The 11,601-nt window shown below is 39.6% G+C and overlaps 1 protein-coding gene across 2 annotated transcripts; it reads left to right on the top strand.

The window, feature by feature from the left end:
• Positions 1-201: 201 nt before the first annotated feature.
• FKBP7 (FKBP prolyl isomerase 7) lies at positions 202-11,590 on the top strand. Of its 2 annotated transcripts, XR_011502877.1 has the most exons (5): positions 202-1,445; positions 2,491-2,642; positions 5,819-5,932; positions 7,467-7,600; positions 11,262-11,590. XR_011502877.1 is itself a non-coding variant. In XM_014834065.3 (4 exons), the coding sequence occupies exons 1-4, from the start codon at positions 1,240-1,242 to the stop codon at positions 11,421-11,423; spliced, it is 654 nt and encodes a 217-aa protein (XP_014689551.1). In that variant the 5' UTR covers positions 1,087-1,239; the 3' UTR covers positions 11,424-11,590. The 2 variants fall into 2 exon arrangements, 1 of the variants encoding a protein (XP_014689551.1); XM_014834065.3 differs by lacking the exon at positions 5,819-5,932 and having other exon boundaries at positions 1,087-1,445.
• Positions 11,591-11,601: the final 11 nt, after the last annotated feature.

The following is an 11,601-nucleotide window of genomic DNA, read 5'->3' as shown; positions in this document are numbered from 1 at the left end:
TGGAAATGATCATCTTACATAATTGACAATAATTTTCAGATTGATGGAATTCTGCAAACGTTAAGCAGATACAGCAGGCCCAGTGCTGCGGCTTTTCTTAGCATCACTGAGGCAGAATAACACCTCCCCTTCCAGAACCTGATCCAGGCCTTCGCTGAAGCCTTTCTGGTCTGGGTGAAGTCTTTGGGTTCACTTGGAAATAAGGTGAATGGATCGATGCATATGTAATAAGTCCCATGTAGTTAAATGTTAATGATAGAATCCAAGCGGGTATAAGGCCGCGGTGGTGAGATAGCAAAGTTCCATTTTTCTGTATGTTCGCAAGTTTTTCATACTAAAACGTGGAAGGGGTGGGTAAGGCTGGCTTTGTGTCAGACTTGGTCAAATCCCCCACCGCGTAGTGGCTGTGAGATTGGAACAAAATGCCCAATATTCAGATGACCTCGTGTTCTCATCTGCGTAACGTGGGTAATTAGCGATCTGGCAGAGTTGGGAGGAAAAGTGACACTGCCAAGAGCTTCTCGCGCCCTCCGAAGGCCCTCAAATCAACGGCGGCCCCGAGTGGTGCGGGAGGGAAACGCAAACCCAGCCGCCAGCCCGAATCGCCGGCGGCGGCTGTGGAAAAGGCCTTTCCCGGGGCGGGGAGCAGCGGCCCCTCCGTCCACTCGGGACCAGGTGGCCGTGAGTTTGTGTGTGGCTTCGCCTGGAACCTCTTAATGCACGACTCCGACCCCGAGAAGGCGCGCTTCAAGGACGCCCCAGAAGCAGAATGCCTCCCACGACACCCGCTAATTCTCTAGGGGTCTGAGGAGAAGCCTCTGACGCGCAGAAATGACAGCCGTATTCTCTGACTGCCACATCTCACCCTACGCTGTTTATTTCGTGATTTGCCGGTTTCATTCCAGGAAGCGCGAGCGTGACTACCAAACCCTGAGGAAACCGGCTGTAAAACATGCGGCCACAGCGAGGAGAAGCGGTGCGATGGTGCAGTGTTGCCTTAGCGACTGAGGACAGCCAGTTGAAGCGCCGGGGACCGCGGGGACGCGACCCTCCCGGACTGGCTGACGCGCCGCTGCCGAGCGCGCCGCCGGGGGGCGGAGCCACGCGCCGCCGGCCCCGGCCCTTTGTGACGTAGCACAATGCCTGCCACGTGTCGGAACGCAGCTGCGGGGCGGACCCCCGGCGACAGTGCCACGCGTGACGGAACGCGGTGGCCAACTGGAGCCGACTCCAGGAATCATGCATTTGTTACTCAGAGTAATCGTTTTCTTTTCCGTGTGGGGCATTTTCACTGCTCAGGGACAAAAGGAAGACAGCACAGAGGAAGTGAAAATAGAAGTTTTGCATCGTCCAGAAAACTGTTCTAAGACAAGCAAGAAGGGAGACCTGCTAAATGCCCATTACGACGGATTCTTGGCTAAAGACGGCTCGAAATTCTACTGCAGGTAGGAAATGCTGCGAACTGCTCCCGCGGCCAGTGCATGCGCGAAATCTCGCCTCCCTGCACCAGCCAGAAGCCCAATTGAAAGTTGTGCCTTTATTTTTAAGGGGGGAAAATCAGACTCGATGCAGTAGTGCCCTATTAAACTGAGTGTTACTTTTTAAGTTAGAAAATCTTGGCCCTAGAAATTATCAAAAATATACTACATCCACACGGCCCTCGCCTCCCCCCCCCCCCCCCAGCATCGCCGCTGCTCTTGAGACCTATAGAAGTAGGTCAAGGTGCTGACTGTAAGGATGTTCGCGCTTTTCTTTTGCCGTGGGTGGGAGTGTCTTTACGGAGGATTACGTAGGGTAGTTTAAAAGAGTTTTTTCTGGCCTTCAGAAGCAAGATGTTTACAGGCCGAGGGCCACTTTCCAACTGAATCAAGAGGCCACTACAATAATGGCTTTCCTTGGTGACTTCTGGGCCTTGTGTCCTCCCACCTGCCCCGCTGCTACTCTGATTTAATTGATGGTTTATTACTCAGGGGGAGAATGTCTTTTCTTCATGTGTGCAATTACCTTATACAGATAGGATTGGGGAAAGTGCTTTACATTTAGGAGAAAATAGAGATATTGAGTAAGAAGAAAAGATGCAAATTTTAATTACCATTTCAATGAATTTTTGAGGCTAAAGTTGCGCTATCATTTTTCAGAATAAACCCAGAGAGGTTAGAGTTATTTGGGCAAGTCATGCACCTAGTTAGGGGCAGGAGACCCATTAAAAAGTTAACTAACTGTTGAATAGTTTTTGTAAAGATGACAACAAAAAAGAAAATGAGATTACTCCTGATGACTAGCTTTGAGCAAATCATACCTCTTTCTGGCTATTATAGGGGAAGTTTGAGCCAAACACCCCACCAGGGGGTTCAGAATGAGTGCTAATGTAGGAAAGGAGATGGTTAGAGAGGACTCCAAGTTTGAATTACAACAATGCCCAGCTGTGTTTTAAAGTTTGATTTTATTTTTCTTGAAATTAGCTTACCTACATTTTGTTTTTTATTATAGCCGGTCGCAAAATGAAGGCCATCCCAAATGGTTTGTTCTTGGTGTTGGGCAAGTCATAAAAGGCCTAGATATTGCTATGATGGATATGTGCCCTGGAGAGAAGCGGAAAGTGATCATACCCCCTTCATTTGCATATGGAAAGGAAGGCTATGGTAAGGTGTTTTAATATTTTGTCTGTAAAATATATTTAAAAATAAATCACAGACTTCTGGGTGTATATCCAAAAGAATTGAAAGCATGGTCTCAAAGAGATGTTTCTATACCCATGTTCATTGTAGCACTATTCACAGTAGCCAAAAAGTGAAATAACCCAAATGTCCATTGACCAATGAATAGATAAATGAAATGTGCTAAATACATACAGTGGAATATTATTCAGCTGTACAAAGAAAGGAAGTTCTGACATATGCTGCAACATGGGTGAACTTTGAGTACATTATGCTAAATGAAAAAAACAAGTATTGTATGATTCCACTTACATGAAGCACCTAGAGTACTCAAATTCATAGAGACAGAAAGAGAAGGGTGGTCGCCGGCCTGGGGGAGAGGGGAATAGGTAATTGTTGCTTAATGGGTGTAGAGTTTCAGTTTTGCAAGATGAGATAGTTCTGGAGATTGGTTGCACAACAATATGAATGTACTTAACACTACTGTGCAATTAAAATGGTTAGATAGTAAGTTTTATGTTACATATATTTTCCCACAATGAAAAATTTTGAATCACTAAAAAAAATAAAATAAAAAATCTTAGAGGAAATAATTACAGAACTATAGGGGCCAATAAACCTTAGCTCTATCTAGTCCAGTCCAGCCCAGTCCCCTCTTTTTACATATAAAGAAAATAAGACATTGTTGGAATACAGATCTCTGTGTCCAGAATTCTTTCCCCCGCACACTGGCAACACTCATAATGATCTTGTATGTTCTATAAGCTTTACCTTAGTCATTTTTATTTGTTTTTAGTATATATTATTTTATTAATTATTACATAAATGTCTATAGCACATACCTTTGGTAAGCAGTACCAAAGTCAAATTCATAAAACTCAGGAAACTGAAAATATGATTTTTGAGTAAAAGGACAGCACTGGAACATTGTGAAAAGAACATCTGAAATATAACAAGCTGTCAGTCACTATTACCCAAATTCAGGAGAAGCTTTGAAATGTGGAAGAAATGAACTGCTTCTTTCACTTTCTTACTTATTTTTAAAATCCTAGGGTGAGATCTGAGAACCTAGGTAAAGCAGATAAATGGGGAAAATGTTTGAAACCCATATGAAGACTCTTCCTAACCAATAATAAAAATGACCTATCCCGAGAAAGAGGCAGGTTCATTACCAAGTGGCCTGCTAACAAAAAATACAAGTGACCTTAAATCTGTGAGAATACTTAATTTTATTCATAATTAAAGAAAGGGAAATTACAAAAATCAGACATGATTTTCACTCATCAGACTACAAAGATATGAAAGTTGGCAAAGACATGGGAAAACCAGCAGTCTCATGAATTATTGCTGGGAATGTAAATAATTTGACCTCTCGAGCAATTTCTATCAAAATTTAAAATGCGATATCCCACGACCCAGTAGCTCTATTTGCAGGAATGTGCACAAGGTATGTGTAAAAGAACATTCCTTGCAGACTTTTTTTTTGGTAGCAAGAGACTGGAAACTACCTGAGTATCCATTGATAGGAAATTAGTTAAATTATGGTATATCTATACAATGGATTACTGTGCAGCTAGTAAAAAGAATGAAGCAGAGCCATATGTATTAATATGTTAAAAATAAAGTGGGATAGAATATATCATGGAAGGAATATTTATTGAGCATCAGTGCCAGGCTCTGTTCTAGGCACTGAGCATGAAGCAGTGAACAAAGCAGAAACAATTCTCCATCCTCCATGAGGTTACACGTGACAGGGAATTTCACGTATGCATCATGTTTCTACGTGGACTATGTCTGGAAGGGTACACAGTCATCTGATGACATTAAGCGTTCCTGGGATGGAGGCCTGAGGGTCAAGGAGAAGAGATTTCTTCTCCCTCTATAATGTTTTCTACTGTTTAAATTTTTACCTTGTGCATGTATTAATTTTTGCAAAATTACATTTTTAAAAATCACTAAAGTTAAAAGTGAAACAGAGTAGAGAAATTTTTATAAAGGGGGAAAATGAGCAGTCTGGCAGAGGGACAGTTTCCATCTTGCGTGCTCAATTAGGTCTTTGCTTCCTGTTGCTGTGTGAAGATTATAAAGAATGAATCTTTATCTCTTCGTTCTATGTGGAGCCCTTGCTAACTCCACCTATTTGAAATATTTAGTATGTAGTTAAAGTAAAAATTAATTTTCTACGATGAGATATTGTCCTTACTCCCAAATATTTTGTTGAAATGGCATGCCCTCTTTGAGGCTCTGTGTTTACTCATTAAGAGTAGTGATTCCCTCATCTGTTCATTCCAGCAAGAGCAGGGGATCACTGCCCCAAATTGGATTGGAGGAAGGGTAGTGGTTCAAGTCAAACCCAATCAGACTTAAAACTCCTAAAGAGAGAGTTCCAGATAACAACAGCTTCGTTTTCAATGCTTTTTGCCAATCATTTGGTCCCGTCAGAATAGCTCCCATGGAACCATAGTTTGTGTATCCTATTTTTATTTGTAGAGGAACCTGGGAGAGAGAGAAAATTGAATTGAAATTAAACTGAATGCAATACTTTTCCTAAAAATGTTGTCATAGGTTGAGGCCAGTTGTCTTTCAGTCTCTTTAATCGAATTTTCAGCATTTCCTTTCTCTCTTGTGTTGTCTCATCAGATGCCTCCACGTTCTGCCTACTACCACAACACCCACTCCCCACTCTGCCTAGAGCACCCACGTCCGGCATCAATAGGTGCTTACCCTGGATCCCATTACCCAAAGGCAAATGACTACTAAGTTAATCCTTTCTGTAAACTAATTTATGCTTAGATATGAATGACTACCCAGGCTGCCTAAGCTGTTCATAAACCAGACTCTTGCTGCAGAGATGTAGAAATTTGACTTGCCGTAGTTAGTTCATATTCAATCTGAGGTGTCACCAATAAACATAAAAATAGTGAATCTGGCTAGTAACACCACCAACGCTTCATTTCACGTATAAGGAAAAGGAGACCCAACAAAGTGTGTTCTTTGTAACGTAAACTGCTAGTTTACCTGCATTACAGTAGTTCAGATTAGATTATCTTAAAAGTTGTAGTGTAGACCATAAGTAACTGCTTAACACAACTTCTTGATCAGATGAACTTTTTTAAATAAGTTGTTATTAAGACCTAACATTAGCTATAACTTTGTTTTAGGTAGTACTTGAAGAAGTCTTTCCTCTGCGCAGTGTCCTTGCCTCATGTCACAGAGCACCCCTGCATGTTTGAAATGCATGTGACTTGTTAGTGCTTTAATTAACAGTCCGTGTGGTATGTATAGATTCTTTACATTAACTCCTACGTCTTTGATCTGCTTGTCTAAATACAAGGAATTCTATAACAAATGCACATTTCTCTTTTCTTTATACTATAATTTTTTTGCAAGAAAAAACCTAATTGGCAATATTTTCTTTTCTATGTTCACAGTAGAATTATTCAGAAACTTCAACTTGTAATATTTGTTTCTTAAGAAATTTTAATTTATGTTTGAATTCGTGTTTAACTATTGTCAGATGTTATTTTTCTGTCATAAAGAGATCCTAATGGGCCAGAATAGGAATGAGTTTTGTAAAAATGATCATTGACTCAATCTCTAGCTCTTTTACTCTAAAGTCAGATAATATGAGGTACATCGGTTGGGACGGTCGCATTAGTCACGTGATGTGTGGGTAGATTTTTCTGTGTCCTCGATTTGGAGGTGACTGATCCACTTTTCCTTTTGGCTGTAACTTTAAAGCCCTTTTCTCTTTGGATTATATAAATACTTTAGCAAGAATTCTCCACTTTTTCATTAAAGAAATTACTGTTTCCTTCAGAGAACAAACTTAGCCATTTTAAAAATAAACAGTAGGCGTCATTCATTTGGCAAATATTTAAGTGACCATGATGGATCAGGTACTGTGTGAGACTCTGGGAATATGCTGGTGACACAAGCCACCCACTGCCTCTTAGCAAGTCCTTTTGGCAGGTTGGTTTATAAAATGGTCATCTGAAATAGCCCATAGCTTGCTAAAATCATCTGTGACATCAGTTAATAGGTTAACTTTATTAAAGAGAACTATTCAACTGAATACTGAAATTTTTTATTGTGATTAGAAATTTCTTCATAAAATTGTTACTGGTTTATTCTGTCATTGCACTTTTTTTTTTGCTGAGGAAGATTCACCCTAAGCTAACATCTGTTGCCAATCTTCCTCTTTTTGCTTGAGGAAGATTCACCCTGAGCTAACATCTGTGCCAGTCTTCCTCCATTTCATATGTGGGTCTCTGCCACCGCCTGGCCACCGATAAGTGGTGTGTGTCAGCACCCGGGAACCAAACCCGGCCTGCCCACACAGAGTGCACCAAACCCAACCACTAGGCCATGGGGCCAGCCCCTCATTGCACTTATTTTTTAATGTCTGTAAAGAACTTGAAAGTCAAATATATTGATACGTATGTTTTATTTATGCTTCCAAATAACTACACAAAATCATTTTCTAAAAGATTACTGATCTACACTTTGAAATTTTTCTGCCCATGCATTTCTTGTCTGCACCAGTTCTTTGCTGTATAATGATGGGTTATATTAATAAAAATTACATGATTTATATTTATTTTAATTTAACCAGGAAATAATGGTCTGCTAGGTCCTTAGAACTGACTTGATGTAAAAACATATGGAAAAAAATCCTAAAAAGTATTTAGAAAGCAGTTTTTATAAATATGAATAATGTAATCATAATGCTGTAATGGCTATTTGTGAATAAATATTTGAACGTTATCTTCATGTAAGTTAAACTGTTAAAAAAATTTATACCTTTAGCCGAAGGCAAGATTCCCCCTGATGCAACATTGATTTTTGAGATTGAACTTTATGCTGTGACGAAAGGACCACGAAGCATTGAAACATTTAAACAGATAGACACGGACAATGACAGGCAACTCTCTAAAGCCGAGGTAATTCAAACAGATTTCATATGTCTAATCTAATTTTTTATCACAATTTAAATACTTCTGTGTTACAGCTATGATTTTTTCACTTCTACCTAGTGTGGGCTGATTACTTTGCTTTTATAGAGCTGGTTACAAAAAAATCTAAGCTCCAAGAAGAAAATGTGCTTTTTCAATATAAAATTTGTAACCAGATCATCCTGTTCAATTTCCTTTCTCCCTGCTGCAAGAGGGTCATTAAAATACTAAACTCATCTCTACAGGACATTTCCAGCATCTAGACTACAGGGGCAGATCTCTTTCAAGCAGCACTGTAAGAATTTGTCACAGGGCAAATAATTCCCACCTCATAGGATGGCAAGGATTGCATGAGATGATGAAAAGAGCTAGCAAGAATTTGAATTGCGTGGGCTAGAAGGTTGGTCAGGAGGAGCCAGAAGTTCAGCTCCCTAGCTTCTGCATCCCAGTTAGTCTTATATATGAATTGAAGGATTAATAAAGATCTCAGAATAATAATAATAATAGATAATTTTATCACATTTTCTCAGTACCGGGTACAATTATAAATTCATTAGTGTGTGAACTCCTTTAATCTCCATGACAGTTTATGAGGCAGACACTATTGTCATCATCTCCAATTTATAGATGAGGGAAATAAATGACGCCCAGACAGGTTAAGTAACTAGCTTAAGGTTACAGCTGTAAGTGGCAAAACCAGACTGCAACCCCAGCGATGTGGCTCCACTGTGGTGCTCTTAACCATGAGTCTACCCTGCCTCTTTCAGGGAGTTCCCAGCATGAATGTTTCAGGGCTAGTGTTTGTTTCATTCAAGTCTAGTGCCTTCCTTAATCTCACTGACTAGACTCTTTTTGCTTAAATTGGGTAACCCAGTTGTCTCCCCTCTTGTTTGGAGGCAGTTTAACTTTCATAACTCTACCGCCTACATAGGTAATAAAAGGCAACTGCGTCATTGATTTCAAGTGATAAGAGGAAGCCCCTTTTCTCTGTTTCTTTTCCTCTCCCTCTCCAATCCTTTCCCCACCCTAATTCCACTTCCTTCTCCAAGATGTTAGTAAGGACTTTCCCGGGAAACTCTGGTTGGTCAGTGATGGAGGAGGGGTAGGGACTGGGAACGTGCCTTGTTCCTTCAGAGGAGCGGTTAGAGGGTGGCACACTGTCCCGTCTGTGCCTTCTCTTGACTTCTCATCCTCTTGAGGGGAACAGCAGCTGCAGGTGAATTCACAAGGCACCCAAACCCCAGCCTGTGCACACAGACTGTTCAGTATCCCTTGCACATCGAGGCACGTGCTGCAGTTTGAATACTCCTCAGTAGCCTTAGGGGATCTTCAGTTCTTTTCTGCAAAGTAAAAGTAAAGAAAGTCCAAAATAGTGACCTGCTTGGCTATGGTCTGCCCACGTGTTTCTCAGGTGTCAGGGACCAGCTGCATTATCACTGGATGGATGAGAGGTTTTCGTATGCTTGGATAATAACAGCTGTCTTTATTGACACCCCTGAACACGACTCTAAGCCTCACATCAATCCTGCAATGAAGATACTCTTTTCCTCTTTTTACAGATGGCAAAACTGAGGTTCAGAGAGGTTAAATCATTTTTCCAGGACCACACAGCCAGTACATGGCAAAACCTGGATTTGAAACATGGCTAAAAGAAACACTATCCTTCATCATCAAATTTAGTCAGTTATTTCTTCAGTATAAGTAAGGTGGGGGGAGAAGGGGAACACAGTATTTTTATTAAATTACTAAGTGGAAACTGTGGAACCCATTACCAGCAAAATTAAGGTCATGTTCTGACTCCCTTTTTGTACCTCTTCACTACAGTTTACTGGAAAAGTACATTTTGAGAGTCAGCAATATTCATTATGAAAATATTTTTACCTACTTAGAAACTGAGGAATATTTGAGGCTGTTTAAAATTCTTTACACCTACGTAGGATTACTAAGGCTCTATTGGAAGAAAAAATGCATCTCCGTCCTATAGGACTGAAGTCACATTTGAGAACAGTTGATATATCTTTCATTAAAATCTATTGATCGTTCTAAAATAAACTCTACTCCCGATGGATTGAGTTTGGGATATGTATTGCTAAAAATCTCTCAGGGTTCAACGTGAGCCTTCAAAAATACTCTTGCCTCTAAAATTCCCAACCTTGCTAAACATTTTCTCCAGCTATTGTACATTGCTTTCTTTGGCTATAATATATATTAAGGTTTTCCAGTGGAAATATAATTGAGTCACATATATAATTTTAAATTTTTAGTAGCCACATCTTAAAAAGTAAAAAGAAACAGGTGAAATTAATTTCAAGGATGTTTTGTTTAACCCAATATGTCTAGAATATTACCATTTCAACATAAAATCAATATAAAAATTATTAATGAGATACTTTTGTGTTGTCTTCAAAATTTGTTGAGTATTTTGCCTTACAGTAGCATATCTCAATTTGATCCACCCACATTTCAAGTACTTAATAGTCAGGTGTTGCTAGTAGCTACATATGAGGCAGGGCTTATGTGTCTTTGCTGAGAAAAACATTGTGTTATATAGAGAAAAAGGGAATACTTCAGAATATCTGTTCTTCATTTGACATTATTATTAGAGAGATTGTCATGGTTTGTGGATTTGGGGGAGAGCTGGAGAAGCATAGAAGAATTAAGAAAATTAAATTTTATTTCAAAACCTGTGATTGGGTTTTATTGATGATACAACATTCATTAATTTTAGAGATTATAGAAATGACAAGTTCGATTTTAGTCACTAATGGATTTCCTTTGATAGCGTGGACAGTGTATATTATTAGAAGGTATTTAGTTTCAACAAAATTCAATCCAGTTCATCTTTGAGTATGTACTACTAACCATCTGTAGTCTCAAGAGAAGCTAATTGGAAGATCAGCTTCTCCTCAGAAAATTGCTTCAAAGGTTAAAAAAAATAAAACCTCAAATAGCTTTAAAAGAATTTTTTTTTTAAACAGCCTTCTGTTTCCTCTGTGCTTAGGCTGTTCCCTCTGCCAAGAATGCCCTTTGCCTACTTCATTTTTTTTTTAAGTACTCTGTTTTTTTTTTTAGGTGTGCTTTTTGGTGAGGAAGATTGGCTCTGAGCTAACATCTGTTGCCAGTCTTCCTCTTATTTTATGTGGGATGCTGCCACAACGTGGCTTGACGAGCAGTGCTAGGTCCGCGCCCAGGATCCAAACCTGCAAACCCTGAGCTGCCTACGCCACTGAGCTGGCCCCTTATTTTTCTTTTAGGTACGCTTTTTGGTGAGGAAGATTGGCCCTGAGCTAACATCTGTTGCCAATCTTCCTCTCTTTTTTTTTTCTTCTCCCCAAAGCCCCAGTCCATAGTTGTACATCCTAGTTCTAAGTCCTTCTAGTTCTTCTATGTGGGATGCTGCCACAGCGTGGCTTGATGAGTGGTGTGTAGGTTCGCACCCAGGATCCAAACCCATGAACCCCAAGCCATTGAAGGAAGTGGTGCACACAAATTTAACCACCACACAACCAGGCCAGCCCCGTAAAAATTTTGTATCACTTATTATAAGTAGTCTTAAATATTGAGTTTCTTTATGTAAACATTTCCTCAAAGTTACTGGAAATTTATTGTGATATCTTTTTATTAAAGAAATATTGTTTTGGCCCTTTAGATAAATCATTACCTGAAAAGGGAATTTGAAAAAGATGAGAAGCCACGTGACAAGTCGTATCAGAATGCGGTTTTAGAAGATATTTTTAAGAAGAATGACCATGATGGTGATGGCTTCATTTCTTCCAAGGAATACAATGTATATCAACATGACGAACTATAGCATATTTCTATTTCTAAATTTTTTTAGCTACTTACTGTACTTTATATGTAAAACAGTCAGATTTCTCCAAGTTATATTTTCTCTTTTTCCCCCATGAGAACATATTTTGATCCCCTCAATACATGTAATTTGGGAATAATAAATGCGAGGCTATTTTGCAAATTTAACTTCCAAGAAA

The sequence above is a fragment of the Equus asinus genome, chromosome 4 (genome assembly GCF_041296235.1).
Source record: "Equus asinus isolate D_3611 breed Donkey chromosome 4, EquAss-T2T_v2, whole genome shotgun sequence".
NCBI classification, from domain to species: Eukaryota; Metazoa; Chordata; class Mammalia; order Perissodactyla; family Equidae; genus Equus; species Equus asinus.
This window is presented reverse-complemented; position numbering and strand designations above follow the sequence as displayed.